Consider the following 19,154-nt stretch of genomic DNA (forward strand, 5'->3'; position numbering starts at 1 on the left):
TATTAAAAGAAAATAAAAGTTAAATTCTTTTAAATGTGTTGGGAATATACCAGCAGACAATAAAAAAAAATATAATATAAAGTAAAATAGTTTGACAACTGTTAAATAAAAAGCGCTCACACATGTGTGCTAAGCATACAGAATAATTCGAATAGTTCGTGGTTAGATAAAGAATTAAAATGTCTGACGACAAAAATGAAAGTGGGGCGTATATTAATAATCCAGAATTTCCTTATAAAAATTTGAACATTGATAAAATCGAAAAAATTCGAAGAACAGGAAGTTTAAATACTCAAAGTTCTAGTGAAAAAAAACAAAATAATGATGATACAAATAATAATGGGAGTGTTCCTAAGCAATCCGGTTTACGTAGCTTGGGAAACACATTAAGTAAAAAATTAAGTATGTCCAAAAATTTTATTGAAAGAAATATAGAAAAAATAGCTATTTTGAGTAAAAAAAATGATAAGAATGCACAAAAAAATAAAACAAATAACAGAAATAATACTGCAAATTTCGAAACTCAAAAGGATTGGAAAAAAGACACGAAGGATATAAAAAATAATAGTTTAAATAGCGGAATGTTAAAGAACAAAAATGCAAGCAATTCTACTGGAACCAGTAAAGCTAGTACTGCACAAATTGGTGACAATATAATTGCTAGTAATAATAGAAATAATAATAATCAAAATAATTCATCTCATCGAAATACCAATCTAAGTGATATGAATAAAAATGAAAATGTTTTAAACAAAGGTCAGAATAAAAACATAGAAAATGACATAGTAAAAATTAATAATTTTCATAACAACACATTTTATAACACCAATTTAATGGAAGTGAAGAATTATGAGATTTCCAAAAAATCTCAGAAAACAAGTGACAAATGTTCAAAAGAATATTCTTACTATGATTTTGAAAGACCTAAAAATATAGTAAAAAATTTTAACCCAAATTATGAGGATAATGATAATAACATTTTTCATAAAAAACAAAAGGCAGTTTTAAATGAAGAGACAACAAATAAAAATTACAAAAATAAAATAATGAATAATATGATGGGAAAAGAAGGGGATGAAGATCAAAGGAAAACTACTCTATCACTTTTAAAACAAAGTGGGAGTAATGATATACCAAAGTTCAGCACCAGTGGTCGAACAAGTTCTCAAAATGATTTTCGAGAAAATAATGACGCAGGAAAAGGCAAGCATAGCAGTATACGTATTAGTGATAATACTGATATAAATGGAGAAACTAGTGTATATTACAAAAGTAAGGGAGGCTCTCTATATCAAAATATGGACCAAGAGGAAATGATAATTAAAATGAAAGAAAACTTAAAATTAACTGGATCAAATGAGTCGTTTCCGATGAAAAACATAGTACGTACAAAAAGTGAGCAAGATAAACTGAAAATATATTCTGGATTAGTAAAAAAGGAAAGGAACACATATAATGAAAAATATAGTATATATAATATGGATACTAGAAGTAGTAATCGAAATACCGATTATGGTTCATATAATATATCTATTTATGAAAATAAAGGCAGAAGTACTACGAAAAATGAGAATATATATGGAAAAGATAGTCGCACTGATTCGATTTATTCCAATATAGGAAAAGTAAAAAGTGAAAGATGTGATGATCATGAGGAAGAAAAAAGAAGAAATGATTATGAGATTAATCAAAGAAATCATAACAATCAAAAAGATAACAACACCGATAATGAAAAAATAAGCTTAAATATCCCAATGTCTCATAATGATAGCAATACATATAGTAGTATAATAATTCGAAAAAAAAAAACATCAAGCGTCGAAAACCCAATAAATTTAGATGACTCATTTGTAGATAATCTAACTAATTATAGCTCAAATAATAATAAGGAATATGAATTAGAAAACGGAAATAAAAAAAAAGACGGACCCAAGAATATTAGAAGTATTAGCAATATGGGGTCTGAATTTTATAGTGAGAAAAGTAAACATATTGAAAATTTTCGAGAGAGTAAAGTTAAAAAAGAAAAACCTTATTTTTATAATACAGATAATCAAAAAGATAATTTTCAAGGACTGGAGAAAAATAGTGATAATGGTGATGTTGTAGCTATTTCAGATAATGAAATGGAACGAAATTCGCATTTTAAAAGAGCTGGTGATAGGACACGTGGTAATGAGATCGACAGAAAAAAATATTCAGAAAATATAAATGAAAAAATAAGTTATAATAATATTGAAAGTAATTCTACAGCTCCGAAATATGGAGACAAAAGTAATGAACATACTTCATATGAACATGAAAAAGTATGTGAAGACCAAACGAAAGAAAGATATAAAAATATTGAAGATATTAATATACATAATGTTTCAAAATTGTTAAATTTTTCTAATATGTCATCAAATAAAAAACCCAAAATAAATGATGGTAATTTATCTAATGATAAAGGGAAAGTATTTTATGAGGATCTATCAAAATATAATGAAACACCAAATGACCATAACAATAAGGCAAAATACATAAAGACGGAAATAAAAGAGGACCAAGAAAATAACAATAATGATTATGATGATGATTATTTAAATTCTAATTACTATGCCGTTTCAAGTTCACGAAAAGCTGACCCTGGTTTTTCTGATGCTTGTGTCACGCCATCATGTGAGAACAATTTTGAAGGGGAGCTTCAAAATGATAAAATGGAAAAAGATTATAAAAATAAGGAAGAAAAAACCAGAATTATCGAAAAAATAAACGAAGCTAATGATGAAAATGATCGAGAAAATCATGATGAGGATCGTGTTTCGAATAACCCAGAAAAGAATAATTATTATAAATTAGAAATTAACACGAATGAATTAAACAATAAAAACGAAGGTAATAGTAATTTTTTGCATAGTTCTAATGATTCTTATAACCCGAATATGGCAAATATATACAGCAGAATATCAAATGATGCAAACACTAAAAAAAACAACAAACTTGTAAACAAAAATTTGATAATGAAGGAATTGTTTGGATCTAATTATGAATCAAGTTTGAAAAATAATCTTAACGAGTCTAGCAACATTTTGAATGAAAGTAGTTGTGCAGGATGGAGTGAGGAAGGGAAAGCATTAGAAGGAGAAAATCACGATACTGCAGAAAAAAAAGTGGTAGAAGACGAAGATACACAAATATATGCATTAGAAGGGGAAAATGAAATAAATAAAGGAGTCGAAGATAAAAGAGATGAAAATGAGAAAGAAGAAAATAAAATAACTAGAAAAGAAGGGCATCAAATGCATGAATATATAGAAGAAATAAATGACGAAAACGATAATAAATATGGGGGATCTTTAAACAATGATAAATCTATTATAAATGAATCTGAAGAAATGGAAAATAGATTTCATTTAAAAAAAAATGGGAACAATATTAAGGATATGTTTGATATGGGATTAGAAAATGATGAAGATTCATTACTTAAAAGATACGAAGAAAATGCTTCACCTCGTATTTTATCTAAACCAAATTTTAATAATAGAACTAGTGAAAGTAGCTATTATAAAAGTGATATAATGAATCAAAGCAAAAAAATGTCTTTAAATTCGAGAAGTGGTATTTCTTTTATGGGAAAAGAAAGGATAGATGAAATTAGCTATTGTGAAAATGGGCAAAGGGAAAATTTTCAAGACAGCTCAAATAAATATAATATGAATAAAGAATATATATCGAACAAAGGATCTCATGATATTACCAAAAGTTCAATCGAAATGGAAGCGTATAGAAATATGTCAAACAATTGTAATGATGAAAATGGAGAATATACAGATAACTTTGGTACGGATGGAGATGCAGACCAATTTTATGATGTGGAAACAGAAAAAGAGAATATTTCAAAAAGGGTTCAAAATAATATAATTGATCGACGAAATGTATTGAGCAATCAAATCGTTAGAAGATCCGAAGGCCAAGGCCATAATGAAGAAATATTAAAACACGATGAAAAAAATTCAACAAATTATACATATAGTGACTATATAAAAAGAGGAGGAAATCATTATTATAAACTTTTTGAGAGAAATAAAGTTAACAATTATGAAGAAAAAACAGAAAATGAAAGGGTAAACGACAGAACTGACTTTAATGAAAATGAAAACAATAAAACGAATAATTTACATGGAAAAAGTAAGTTGTCTAAATATATAGATAATAAGTTTTTGATATATAAAAACAATCTATTTAATAACACAAATGAATCTAATTTGGAAAGAGATATGATGTACAGAAGTGGAGATAAAAACGGAAACATTAATGAGGACTATGTAGATGACGAAAAAAAGCATTTAATAGATTATCCTAGTAACAATTCTAGTTATATTATGGAAAAAAGAAAATCCACAGATAACACTGGAACCCTTTTAAATAGAGATAATCTAGAGAACCAAAATAAAATGATGCAAAATTTTGATATGAAAAGCAGCATAAGCGATGATTATTATTTGGATTATATTAAACGCCAAGGATATAATGAAAAGAATCGAATCGAATGTGATAATGGAGAGAGAAGCTGTGATGAAAAATATATGGAACATAATAATAATGTAGATGAAAAAGATAAGATGCATATGAATAACAAAAAAAAGCGAAAAAGTAACCATGAAGAAAGAATTTTAACATATAATACTAAGAATAGAATAGAATACGATAACCATAGTAACAGTGGGGATTTTTTTGATGGTATGGAGAGATGTGAAAAAAAAAAAAAAAAATCAATGTCAAATAATGCAGAAAATATTAACAGTATCAATGATGATAATAGTGTGAACATGATGGAAAATTTGAACAGTCTTGAAAATATGAGCAACACAAACAATCTAAACAGTATGGAGAATATGAGCAATCCGAATAATCTAAATAGTCTAGAAAATATGAGTAATCCGAACAATTTAAACAGTATGAACAATTTAAATAGCAGCCTATCTTACAGGCGCAGCGAATGCTCAAAGGTGGAATTTTACTCAAGTATCAATGAAACGCGAACCAGCAGTCAAACAATAGTTTCTAAAAGGAGCAAATATGCTTTAAAACAATCAAATGCATCTTCTATGTTAGACGAAATTCCAACATTATTTAATTTTGTTAATTGCTGTTCTATTATATTAGGATCTGAAATTATATATGTTACAGATGAAACATATGGAAAATGTGAAAACATTTTAAAAGATAAACCATTTCATTCAAATGTGGAAAGAGGGTATTATGAATTTTGTTCTAATGATTTATATAATGTTTTGGATGATAAATTAAAAAGCAACGTGGGAAAAGGGAATGCTCATGGAAATCCCAAGACTGGCGAAAAAGAAAAAAAAAATAGCCATTCGTATTATAATGCATCTCAAAAATGTGATGATTATAACTTTGATGAAAAAAGCGATTTTAGTATTGGGAAAAATGAAGAAAGCAATGAATTTAGTCAATTTGAAGAAGTTCCAAAATCCAGAGAATGCCCAGGATGGTTAACCAAAAGAAGGATAAAGAAATATTTCGACTTTTGCATTGTGAAATTGTGCAAGCCCACTTTAATTAAAGGCATAGACATCGATACAAATAATTTTTTAGGAAATTATGCTCCATATGTTTCTATAGAAGGGGCATATATTGAGGATGATGATTTGATGAGTTCTGAAGCATTTTCGAAGTATGTGGAGAAAATAAAAATAGAAAATAAAATAAAAAGAGATAAAAGAAGAGCTAATGGAATACGACGAAATACCTCCAACGATGCTAAAAACGGTAGTTGTGATGATGATACTTTTTCGTATTATAAAGAGAAAGAAAAGAATGGAATAAATGATATGTCAATGGATAGAAATAACCCATTCAGTGATGGAGAAGGAAAACGAGAACGTCGCCAGGATGTGAAACATAAGAAAAGAAGCTTAAGTAATGAAAGAGGTAGCCGTTGGTCAGATAAAGGATCAGAGAATAATTTATCTAGATCAAAGGAAGAAATAGAAATAATGATAAATGGGAAAAGATATTTTCAAAGAAATAAATATTTTTATGAACCCATATTAATTGATCCTACTGATAAGTCAAGTGAAGAATATGAAAATTATGTAGAAATAATAAAATATAATGAAAGTTTAAAACAATTAAATGATGGTAACATGAAGCCTACATCTTTTGTAGCCAATGGAAATGAGTATAGATGTATAGAAAATAAATTGTACACATTAATAGATGTCACTCGGGAAATAGCTAGTAAATACCCAGATATACATAACAAAGCATTGGTAAAAAAAGTGTCGAATAACGCCCAAAATACTAACGAATTAAATGGAGAGTATTCTAGTGAATCAGTTCATAAATGTGTTGATCAAGCAAGTAATGATTTTTATAAAGGAAAAATCGAAGATAGTGATGATGATGAACTTTACAATGATATATTAGATGGGTATAGCTGTAATACACTTTATTTAGACAATGATTATTCAGTAGAAAAAAGGATATATAATACATTACATAAAAAATATCAATGGGTATCAATATTAGAAGATGAAAGAATGAATCCAGGATTTAAAAATTATAATCATAATTGTTTTAATATAAATACATGCAATAAAATATTTACACATTTAATAGTATGTTTATTACCTGATGGCGGAATAAATAAATTGAGAGTATATGGCGAAATAAAAATAAGTAAAAATGTAAAACAAAAAAATTATAAAAAAATAATAAATGTTTCAAATATACTTGATGGGTCTAATGTTGTATATACTACTGACGAATTTTATGGAAAATCTGATAATATATTAATAGATCAAAATTCAAAATATGTAATGGGATGGCAAACAAGAAGACTAATAAATAGGCCTTTAAGATATGTTGATAATTTACAACTAAATAATATATCATCAATTTTTTATAATAATAATTATTGTATAATAAAATTAAGTTATATTGCTAACGTTAAATATATAGAAATTAATACAATTTTTTATGAGTATAATTTTCCTTTATGTGTTTCTATAGATCATTGTTATATTAGTGATATTCATGGTGAAGAAAAATCAAAACAGATGAAATATTTTAGTGATAATATACACAATATTGAATGGAAAGAATTGCTACCTTTATCATATATTAAAGGAAATCATATAAATTATTTTACGATTAATCCAGCAGATTTTAATGATGAATCTTCCAATTTATTACCTTCTTCTCATTTACGACTTAATATATACCCAGATGGAGGTATAAATACAATTAAGGTATTTGGAACAGTTCTGGAAGTTTAGTGTAACATAAGAAGAACAACGAACGGAATGGTACATATACCTATTTATGCGTATCTGCTTTTATCCCAATACATTTTTATTTTACATGTACAAATATGCACTTATATAATATGCAAGATTTTTCTTTCCTATCCCCATATATGAATATGACTGAATGAGCTCATAATGTATTTTGTTTGAGGGCACGCACTTGTAATTTGATAAACGGGTCTAACGAATCCCTTTTCGTTTTCGTTTCATTTTTTTTGAATTTTTTTCATGAATGAGAAATGGATTTGTTTCCAATTTGCGCTACGTTATGATGGGCCTATACATATGTATATGTTCCCCCATATGTATGGCTTTTTTTTTAAACTTTGATGCGCAATTGTTTTCTATTTTTCATTCTACACAATATAATTCTGTTGTATTTTGTTGTACATACTTTTTTCTTTCGTTTTATTTTTTTTTATTCTCATATTCTTGGTAGTTATCGCATATTGTGATAAAACATATTTTTAAAAATTTAGTAACAAACACATTTGTTAATTTAAAATAGAAGCAAGCTGTGCATTATTGGAAGTATGTTTTAATATGCCCATAAACAAGTGGAGGTAAATAAAAACAAATAGGCAACATTTTTCGAAAATATAGAAAAAGCTAAACAGATAAATGATTATATTTTTGAACATAGATTCCCTTAAAGTTCATTTATTTTTTAATTTTTTTGGTTAATTCTATTATTATCCTTTGCATATAAGAATAATTTATTATTGCTAAAGAGAGGGGGAAATATTATGAAAAATAAATTTATGTATCTTAAGTTCAATCATAGTAAATACCTTTGCATCTGTTTGTATTTTTTTTCTATCATTTTATGTTTTAAATGGAAAAAGATGATACTAAAAAAAAATGATATTAATAAAAAGTATTTGAAATGATAGAATGTTTCGTTCCTTTTTTATTTTTATGCTTGTATATATTGATTTATTCATGATATGTTTTATAGATAACAAGGGAGCGAAAAAAAAATTTCATATAATATTTTTTAACATATTTATTTTGAATATTCATATGCGTTGGTTTTAGCGCATTATTTATGAAATAAGTAATGAATCTATATGAATGTTAGATTGAAAAAAAATATATAAAGAGGGAACAAAATCGGGCAGACTTTATCATCCCTTAAGAATTTGATTTTGTTTAGTATTATTACATGAGTTTACTTTGGATAACATCGTGAAGAAAAATGAAAAAAATAATACTTTTAATTTTCCCCATTTTATTAAATGTTTATTTATGTTTTAAAAATTTAGCACATAATAAGCCATTAAAATTTGTATCCAAAAGATGGAACTTCAATAGCCGATTTTCGCACAAATTAGGGGAATCAAAAAGTATAGACTTGGCAAATGATATTAAAGAAAATGACTTAATTCCAAATGTAAAAGTTATGGTAAAGAAAAAAACTCGAACTGAGATTAAACCTATTTGTTTTATACATTAATTTTGTTGAATTATCGAATTTGTTCTGAACAATTTCATTATGTAAAAAATGTATAGAAATATCAATAGAATTTTAATAATATTGTAGAAATTATATACATCCAATATTTTTTTTTAATAGGTTGATGCTGGGAACATTGGATATGCTAACAGTTTTGGAGAAGAGGAAAAGAATAGCCCTGATGATAAATCCCCTTTCAAATCGATTGATACCCATGAACTATTTAAAAGTAAAAGAATTTTACTGATAAGTTTGCCAGGCGCTTTTACGCCTCTATGCACATCAAAAATGATTCCAGAGTATGAGAAAGAATATGATAATTTTATTAGAGAAAACAAATTTGATGATATATATTGTATAACTAATAATGATATATATGTATTAAAAAGTTGGTTTAAAGATATGGGTATAAAGAAGATAAAATATATAAGTGATGGTAATAGTTCATTTACTGAAAGCATGAATATGCTTGTAGATAAATCGAATTATTTTATGGGAATGAGACCATGGAGATATGTTGCCATAGTTGAAAATAATATATTAATTAAAATTTTTCAAGAAAATGAGAAGCAGCATAATATCCAAACAGATCCATATGATATATCATCTGCTAATCATGTTAAAGAATTTTTAAAGCATAATAAAATTTGATTTTATTAAATATGTAAACAAGTTAATCAATATTATGAAAAAAATATTTTTCATATCCCTTTTTTGTAAATTTTTTTTTTTTGAGAATATATTTTTCTCTTGTAATACACACAAAAGGTGTGCTCACATTTGTCTTTTACCTTCATTTGAATATTTACAAATACTTTTTACGTAATTTTTACACAGTTTTATATATTTTTATTAAACTTATTAAACTTTGCTTTATTTGTTCATTTTATTAAATTCTGGATAGCATGCACAATGTGCATTTATTTTTTATTTTACTCCCAAATCACGGTCAATGACTTTTTAATTGGATTGATCTTATTTATTTCATTTCAATTCCTTTATATTTTTAAAGGTTGATATATGCAGGTTATAAATATGAGTTTAGTTAAGTATGCGGTGTGCTTGCCATAAGGCGAATGGCACATTTCAAGAATTTTATAAATTCGTTTGGAAATTAAAAAATATATAACAAATGTATGAAAATAAAATAATAAATGTATAAATAAACAAATAAAATTGATAAGACTATAAAAATTGTATAAGTAAACAAGTGTTGAATCGTTGAACGCGCCATTCAAATGAGGCTTAGTTTGACACATTTATGCATTCATGTGATGTTCAGGATGAAGTAAGTTTTAAATTTTCTAAACCCAAACAGTTGTTATGAACAATTCTATTGAATATATCCTCATCATCATTAACATTTTTCAATGTTTCAATATTATTGTTTTGGACTTGTAATTCATCTTCTATCTTTTTTATTTCTTTTGTTCTAACTTTATCTATAATAATAATATTATAATTATCATTTTCTTCGAGATATAAATTTATATCATGATCAAATGAGTGTTTTCTTAAATCGTAAGCATTGACATAATCTCCTGGAAGTAAATGTCTTGCATTACATGCTTTTGTTAATATAGTAGATCCATTAGACTCGTCATATAACTCAACAAATGCATATGAAAGTTTTTCTAATTTTACTTTTCTTGTAGATGATTTACAGCTTTTTGTACCAGCTAAACTACTTTGGCAAATGCTCATATTGTATGCCTGATCATCCGAAGATGCATATTCAATTACTTTATGCAATTCGCTATAATTTGGTTCCGAATCTTCAATGCCTTTTGTTTTTCGTTTAAGTTTGTTTATATTTTCATTAAAACCATCATTGGTGAATTCTTCCATATCGCTACTATCATTATTGTCTCGATTGCGGCGTTTCTTTTTGTGCTTTTTGATATTGTTTTCTTTTTTAGTATTTGTTTTTTTAGAATTTTCTTCAGAGCTAATATGTTCGACGTTTAATACTAAAAAGGATTTTGCATCACTCTTATTGAGTAGTGATAAGAATGGGTATTTATTATATCTTTCTTGTGAGATATATACATTATTTGTTGTTCCAAATGGATCAACTAATATGATATAAATAGATACGTGCACACATAGATAGAATGTACTTTTAATTCCATATTTGATAGCAAAATTTTTGGGAAAAAATATAAGATCATGTTTACAAATAGGGCATATATCAATAGAAAATGTATATATATAATTATAAGTATTATTATTTGCATCATGATTTATTAAATGTTTTGAATTTTTACATTTTGCCATAGTTTTACTTAAAATAAAATCACAAAATTTTAAGCCATCTGTTCTTGATAAGAAATGGAAATCTAAACCATCAGGATTTGAAACAATATTAATTATATTTTCATTCATTTGAGATTTTAATAGTAAGCTTTCTAAAAACAATAATGTTTTTTTATGATCTACTTTTTGCCTGACTGATACGCATGTATTATATGTATAGGGTGTATATTTTTTTTTGCAATCATCACATTGTGTATATTTAATAACATAATGTAATATAAATTCCATTTCACTAACAAAATTATTTATTAGTTCTTCTTGAACAGTTAAGTGTATTTTAATTCTTTTACTATGAGGTTCTGTATATAAAAATTTCGAATCTAAAATTTTTAATTTTTTTAATTTTGGTACTTTTTTCAAGCATAAGGCTAATAATTCTTTACTCTCTAATTCGCACAATACCCACTTATTATGCAAATACCTTTTACATTCTCTGCAATAGTAAATTAGATAAGTATCTTTGTTTATATTCATACTATTGTTTTCAATACTTTGCAATAAACAATTATTACACATTTTCGAATTATTTGACATTATATTATCTCCACAAAGGATACACTGGACTATTCGACGACTCGTTTGTTCGATTTTGTTTGAAAAATCTTTATCTTGATAATTCGTTGATGGATTAATTATATTTTGTTCTTCGTTTTTGATTTGATGCAATTGGATAGAAGTCTCAACATGATTTGTGTGACTTTGTTTGTTTTGCTGGAGTGTGTTCAGCATATCTACAAATGATGATGACTTGTAGTTTTTTAGACTTTCATTATATGAATGTTCAAAATTAATTCGTTCATTATTGCTTGTTTCCTCATCTGCGGATTTACTTTGGTCACCCCATTGTCCATCAGCATCAGTTCCTTCATTAGTACTACTATCGCTATCTTTATAAATACCCCCATTTTTTAAACTATTTATTTGTCCGTTTACCGATAGTATACTTTTTATTTCCTTCACATTAAGACATTTTGAAATTTTTATTTTTTGATCATTTTCTTCATATTCTCTTTTATCATATATTTCGTAAGGAGAATCCTTTTTGCAATCTTTATAATCATACATTATATCAGCTTTTGGTTTATCATATGTTAAAGGAACCTTTTCTTTTTCATTACTGTTATTAGATATAGTGGCATATTTAAATGAGTTGATATTATCTTTGAATTCGATTTTTTTTTCAGGACTGCTTTCAAAACCATTAGTATTATTTTTTTGGAATACTTTCGATAGGAAATTATTGCCGGAAAGATCCTCTTCCTTTACATTTCCGTCGAGAAGAAAACTCACCATTTTAACAGTTTTTTTTTTTATTGATGTTTCTTTCATTTCTTCTACCTTTTCTACTTCTTTTACTTCTTTATTACATTCGTCCGTATTATTCGTTTCGACACTATTACCATTTTTGAGAAAATCTTCTTCTTTTTTTATTTGGGCCATTTTTGCGAATGTAGAGGTGTTGAAAGGGACATAGGATATGTATATATATGAATATTTACGTATGTATATATATACAGAGTGGCGATTCTGCCAACAAATAATGCCTTGTATTTTACAGATTATCTCAACAGTTATGAGAAAATATACATTTTTTTATAAGGCTTTGTTTTGTTTGTAAAGTAAAAATTGATTGTTGTTTTTTCCCTTAAATATATTTTATACCTTTTATGTTTTTTTTTGATGTAGCGTATTTTATAATTTATAACATATTTGTTTGGTTCTTTAAATTTGATGAATTTCTTGCTTAATTCGTACTATTTTCATTAACAACTTTAAATCAAAAAAAATGCATATATAAAATATAAAAAAATATGTTTTATTTTTTTCCAATCATTTATATATATTTTTATTTTTTTACGGTATAAATATTTTCAATATTATACAGTATATATTTTTAGTATGCTAAATTGATTGAAATATTTATAAATTTTATTTAAAATTCAGTTATTTTTACCATTTTTTACTCATACAATCATTTGTATATATTATATAATTCTAAAAAAAATTCCCCATTAAAATATATAGTTTTTGTCGGTTTTTTTCCAATTGTGATTTTGATCTTACTATATAAAATATGTATACATATGCATAATTCACCATCAATATATTATGCATACATATATATATAATATTAATGAACATTACGCGTATTTTTTAAGCCTACATAATAATTCCTGCAAAAACATGAAATTCCCCATAAATAAAATTCATTTTTTATAACAATTAATTTGGATTTTATTTTTTTTTATACTTTATAATTATTTCTACATTTTGAAGTCTCATAACCGTTTTATTTTTTTTATGAGAATTTCCCAAATTTGGTAGATCAATTTACTCAGAAAAAAAACTTATTGGGATTTTAGCAGGTTTATAGATTTGTGATGTTATTATTTTAATTCATATTATTGTTATTTTTATTTTTTGGATATATTACCCCATATTTTTCACTATTTAAATAATTACGTAATTTTGTTTAAACTGATAAATTTTAAGATTTTGGTAATGTATGCAGTAAAATTTGTATTAATGGCAATAATTTTATAATGTGAATAAAAGAAAGAACTGAATTAATTTTCTGACACATTTTAACATAAATATTTTAAAAACAACTCGTATGTATATGCATGTAATGGTAAAATTGACCAAGTAATGCTAATTATATATTATATAAAATAAGATCAAATATAATGGATGAACAAAATGATATAAATGATGAAACTGAATATATAAAGGAGACAAATGTAGAAGTAGAGGATGAAATGGAAAAAGAAGATGAATCTTCCAATGATTTGACTTTAGAGAAAAAAAGGAAAGACCACGCAAGCAACGATGATTTACCAGAACCAAAGAAAATGTCCTTAATCGAGGAAGGGGAAGATGAGGAAGAGGAAGGTGAAGAGGAAGATGAAGAGGAAGAGGAAGATGAAGAGGAAGAGGAAGATGAAGAGGAAGATGAAGAGGAAGAAGAAAATGAGGAGGAAGAAGAAGATGAGGAGGAAGAAAATAACGAAGAAGAAGACGAAGGAGAAGACCCATATCTACTAAAAGACGCAACATATATAAAAAAAAACAGATTATGGACAATGAGGCAAAAGGTCCTAATCGTAAGATCACCATTAAAAAAGAAAAACTGTCAATCATTTATTGACAATTTAAAACTATTATTACCTCATCATAAAATGGAGAGTAAATGGAGTAAAAAAGGGAAAAAATCAGATTTAAGTAATGTATGTTATAATAGTAATTGTACTAATTTAATATTTTTTGATATAAAAAGAAATCGTCATTGTTTATGGATATGTAAAAATAAGATTGGCCCATCATTATACTTTGAAATATTAGATTATATACCATTACACAGTTTATCATTCCCAGGAAATTGCTTATTATATTCTCGTCCACTTTTAATATTTAGCAAGCAATTTGATGAATTCGACCATTTAAAATTAATAAAAGAAATGTTTATACATATATTTGGAACACCTAAATATCATCCACTAAGTAAACCATTTTATGATCATTGTTATAATTTTTATTATATAAATGATTTAATATATTTTCGTCATTATCAAATTCTACCGACAACATTAGCTGACTCGAATAATATTAATAAGCAAAAACTAGTGGAGATAGGCCCACAATTTACATTACATATTATAAAAATTTTTGACAAATTTTTTAAAGGAGATATTATTTATGAAAATTTGAAATATAAAAATAGTGAAACACCAAAACAGAAAAAAATGAAACAAAATATTAAAAAAAAAATTACTAGTATTGAAAAAAAGAAATCATATATGAAGAGAGTTAAGCTCATTCACACCCCAATAAAAACAGACATCGATTTTTAACATATCAAATATGCGTTCATCGATCTGTACACGTGTGCTTGTATTTGTATTAATGACTCTGTAGAAACAGAGCATTTTATCTCATTTTATTTTTTATAGAAATTTTTTTATTTATTTTTTTTGAATTTATGCAAATATGTGTTGAACTATGTATGTAACATGTACAATATTTTTTCGTGTTTTTTGACACCATAAAAAAACTTGACTTTTTTTTAAAATAAAAATAATGATGTAATTTGGTTATACTTTTCTTTATCGCATAAATATAATTGTATTTATATATGCATTTTGCGTATTAAAAATAATCCTTATATATATACAACTTTTTATATTTGTAAACGTGGCTAGATAATAGGCATGCTATTAAAACAAATTTCAATTGCAACATAAAATTGATAAAAATCAAATTGCCAATTTAAAAAACGAAAAAAACATTATGCTATACGAAATATAGCGATCAATAGGAAAATACAAATAAAAAAATATTTATAATGTTAAAAAAAAAACGTAAAATAGATAAAATGATAATAGGATGGAACGTATTTTGTTCACAAAAATATTTATAGGAAACTCACTACAAAATATATAATTTTTTATATACGTCTGTGAGGTACGCTGCATTATTCAAATAAAAAAATATAAGGCTAAACTGGATAAAAAAATACAAATATTTCAATAGCATTGTATATAACATACATGCGCGTTTTCATTTTTCAAATTTTTCCTTTCGCTAAGCTTTTTATTTTATATTTTTTTATTAAAAATAGCGCTATTTTTTGTTATGTTTAAGAGAAATAATATAGTGATACAAAACAGAGCAATATTATATAAATTATATGCTTCTGAAATAATTTGCGTATAAAAATATTACTAGATAGAAAAGGAAAAAGATAAGAATATAAAAGATGAAAATTTAAATCATAAAAATGCATTATTTGAAACATTTTGCTTAGTGGTATAGCAAAATTGTGAATTATATGAATAAATATATACATACATATATTTATATAAATTCGTAAGCATATATATGTTTATTGATATATTTTGCTGCATTTGTCAAGTTATATACCAAGGAAAAAAATGTCCTTAGCTAGAGAAAAATATCTTAAGAGAAAAAGGGAGCTGCTCGAAAGCATAAACATAATTGACAGCAATTTAGAAGATAAAAAAGATGGTCGATCTAAGGAAAAAATTGGTGAAAACAAAAATGATTCACAAAAAGATAACAAACGAAAACATGAGGAAAGACAAAAATATTATGAAAATAACAAAAGAGATTATGAACAGAATAAGAGCATAAAAACGAATGAATCGGGTGGGAATAATAGTAAGAATTATGATAGTTTGAACAGAATAGAAAAAAATAAAACAAAACACAGTACTCACCATGATAGAAATGAAAATAATTCGTATAGCAACGCGAATCGAGACGATTCACCATTAAGTATTAGAGAAAATAAATACTCTCGTAATGATAATCTTGGAATGAAGCCACCGTCTAATATGAATAAAAATGATAATAGATTATCTACCCAGAATTATAGAGGGTCAAACAATGTTTCAGATGCTCAATTAGATGCAAGATATAAGGACCCATTAAAAGATATTCCAAATTTAAAAAACATCGAAATATACGATAGTTCGATTTTGTTATTATTTACGTGTAAAATTTTGCTAGAAATGAGCGAAATGGATGGAGGGAAGCCAAATAATGTGAAGAAAGTATCCATTACATCTGTGGAAATTTTGAGAGAAATAAAATCTAGAAACCGTAAAAATATAAAATTTTTAAAAATAAATATTTTAAATAATGTTTTAGTTCACTTGACCAAAAATAGAAGTAGCGAAAAACATGATTATGGAAAAAGGAGCGCATCAGATGTGGTGTGCGAAAAATATAAGGAAATAAAACTAGAAGGTTCGTGCATAGATATAGAAAACGTCGGAATAAATATTATTATAAAAACTGTATATATAAATAATATCAAAAAGCTGCTTCTTAGATATATGTACAAATTTAGCACTACTAATAATTCTATGATGAACCCCAATTTTTCAAAAAATATGGCTAGAATGGAAAAAGATGAAATATATAGATTAGGAAATAATTCAAATGAATACAATATTAATAATAGTAATATGGATGGTTATAATAACAACAATATGTTGGGGCAAAGGGAAGCCTCATATAATTCTTTAACTGCAGAAAATGATAATACTAAAAGTTTTGGAGCACAACAATATTTACCAGAACAATATCCAAATACAGGAAGCGAAATGATGCATATCAATAATAATATTATCAGTGGGAATGTACATATCGAAGGGGGAAGTAAAATAAACTACCTGGAAAATTTGCTAAATGAGCCTACGGCAAAAGAAAAAAAGATAAAAGAAGAAACAACAAACATTTTATCTATTTTAGAGGCACCAACAGTAATTGAAGAGTTGAGAATAAAGAAATTTCAAAAAAAAAATGATTCTGTAAAAATAATATGTCAACATTTGACAAGGAAAGCATGCCAAAAACATAATAAAGAATGTGATAAAATTCATTTTAAAAAAATAATATCCGAGCACACAGATATATCATTAGGTGATTGTTCTTATTTAGATACTTGCAGACATATTGAAACATGCAAATTTGTTCATTATTGTGTTGATAAGGAAGATAAAATGATAATGAATGAAAAGAGTGAGATGAATAAAGAACAAATTAGTAAAAAAAAAAGTAATTACAAAAATACAGAAAGTTTTTATACAATAAAATATGATGATAATCATACATATGAACCACAATGGATAAGATGCGATTTGCGAAATTTTGATTTAAGCATATTTAATCAATATGTTAGTGTAGTAATGGCAGATCCGCCATGGGATATACATATGGACTTACCTTATGGTACTATGACAGATAATGAAATGAAGCATTTGCCTGTACAACTAATACAAGATGAAGGAATGATATTTTTATGGGTTACAGGGAGAGCAATGGAATTAGCTCGAGAATGTTTACAAATATGGGGATATAAACGAGTAGAAGAAATACTGTGGGTTAAAACAAATCATTTACAAAGAATTATTAGAACCGGTAGAACAGGGCATTGGATAAATCATTCAAAAGAACATTGCTTAGTAGGAATAAAAGGAAATCCAGTGATTAATAGAAATATAGATTGCAATGTTATTGTATCTGAAGTCAGAGAAACATCTAGAAAACCTGATGAAATTTATAAATTAATAGAGAGAATGTGCCCCCAAAACTTAAAAATAGAGCTCTTTGGAAGGCCTCATAATGTTAGGCGTAATTGGATAACCCTAGGGAATCAGCTTAACGGTGTTGTGTTGCACCATCCTCAGGTAAAAGAACGATATAACAAGGTGGCACCAAAATTGAATATGCCTTTGTGTGAGTAACGAATGATTCATTAGTGGATAAATCAATACATACGTAGTGATGAAGTGATCCAATTCTACAATGTGTATGATTGCCCACATCCATACGTTATTTTTTTTTAAACAAAAGGTTAATTCAATTTTAACTGTACAATAATCCCTGTTTTATTATCACCATTACTATCACTACTTTCGTACATCCAACAATTCGTTATGTTGAAAAATATTTAAATTGTTGTAAAACTTGTTTATGTCGTTGTTTTTTACTATACCATTGCACTTACCATTCTCCGATTTTTGCCTCGATTTTTTTTTGTGTTATTATATATGTATATAAACGATTTTATTTATAAGGATAGAGCAAGGAGACACATATGTGAAAGTATGTATATGCACACACATGAATTTTTTCATATATAACTGTTATCTTGCCATTGTCATTAAATTTGTTATAATTAATTTTTTTTTACCAATTTTTCTTAACTAATTTTTTTAAAACATTAAATTTTGAATATATTTTTACAAAGTCATTCGAAAAACCTATAATATGTTGTAGTGTTCCCTGTGGCTATATGTACATACGTACAATGAATTATGTATATATTTTATATAATTTCAGAAAAACAATATTGTCAACACCTTTTCAAACTTTAAAATTTATAATGAATTATTCACTTATAAAAGTTTATTAAAATAATATAGGTTTAAATTTGTTTTTTATTTTTTCTATTTTTATACATTGAAAGAAATTCTTATTATATACATTGCTACAGTTCGTATCACAAATAGTCTATCAAATATTCGCTTATATTTTTT

At 26.0% G+C, this 19,154-nt stretch overlaps 5 protein-coding genes across 5 annotated transcripts; 4 read left to right on the forward strand and 1 right to left on the reverse strand.

Moving 5' to 3' along the window:
* Positions 1 to 179: 179 nt before the first annotated feature.
* On the forward strand, positions 180 to 7,286 carry PVVCY_0201290 (conserved Plasmodium protein, unknown function; the record flags this gene model as incomplete). The annotated part of the gene is made up of 1 exon (XM_008628083.1): positions 180 to 7,286. One exon carries the CDS (start codon positions 180 to 182, stop codon positions 7,284 to 7,286), a length of 7,107 nt encoding a protein of 2,368 aa, XP_008626305.1.
* A 1,228-nt stretch (positions 7,287 to 8,514) lies between these two features.
* On the forward strand, positions 8,515 to 9,423 carry PVVCY_0201300 (1-cys peroxiredoxin, putative; the record flags this gene model as incomplete). The annotated part of the gene is made up of 2 exons (XM_008628082.1): positions 8,515 to 8,721; positions 8,893 to 9,423. 2 exons carry the CDS (start codon positions 8,515 to 8,517, stop codon positions 9,421 to 9,423), a joined length of 738 nt encoding a protein of 245 aa, XP_008626304.1.
* A 627-nt stretch (positions 9,424 to 10,050) lies between these two features.
* Positions 10,051 to 12,528, reverse strand: PVVCY_0201310 (60S ribosomal export protein NMD3, putative; the record flags this gene model as incomplete). Its single annotated transcript, XM_008628081.1, has 1 exon — positions 10,051 to 12,528. One exon carries the CDS (start codon positions 12,526 to 12,528, stop codon positions 10,051 to 10,053), a length of 2,478 nt encoding a protein of 825 aa, XP_008626303.1.
* A 1,247-nt stretch (positions 12,529 to 13,775) lies between these two features.
* PVVCY_0201320 (ribosome biogenesis protein BRX1 homolog, putative) lies at positions 13,776 to 14,939 on the forward strand (the record flags this gene model as incomplete). Its single annotated transcript, XM_008628080.2, has 1 exon — positions 13,776 to 14,939. One exon carries the CDS (start codon positions 13,776 to 13,778, stop codon positions 14,937 to 14,939), a length of 1,164 nt encoding a protein of 387 aa, XP_008626302.2.
* A 1,080-nt stretch (positions 14,940 to 16,019) lies between these two features.
* PVVCY_0201330 (mRNA (N6-adenosine)-methyltransferase, putative) lies at positions 16,020 to 18,359 on the forward strand (the record flags this gene model as incomplete). The annotated part of the gene is made up of 1 exon (XM_008628079.1): positions 16,020 to 18,359. One exon carries the CDS (start codon positions 16,020 to 16,022, stop codon positions 18,357 to 18,359), a length of 2,340 nt encoding a protein of 779 aa, XP_008626301.1.
* Between the last annotated feature and the right edge of the window lie 795 nt (positions 18,360 to 19,154).

This window comes from Plasmodium vinckei, assembly GCF_900681995.1.
Source record: "Plasmodium vinckei vinckei genome assembly, chromosome: PVVCY_02".
Taxonomy (NCBI): Eukaryota; Apicomplexa; class Aconoidasida; order Haemosporida; family Plasmodiidae; genus Plasmodium; species Plasmodium vinckei.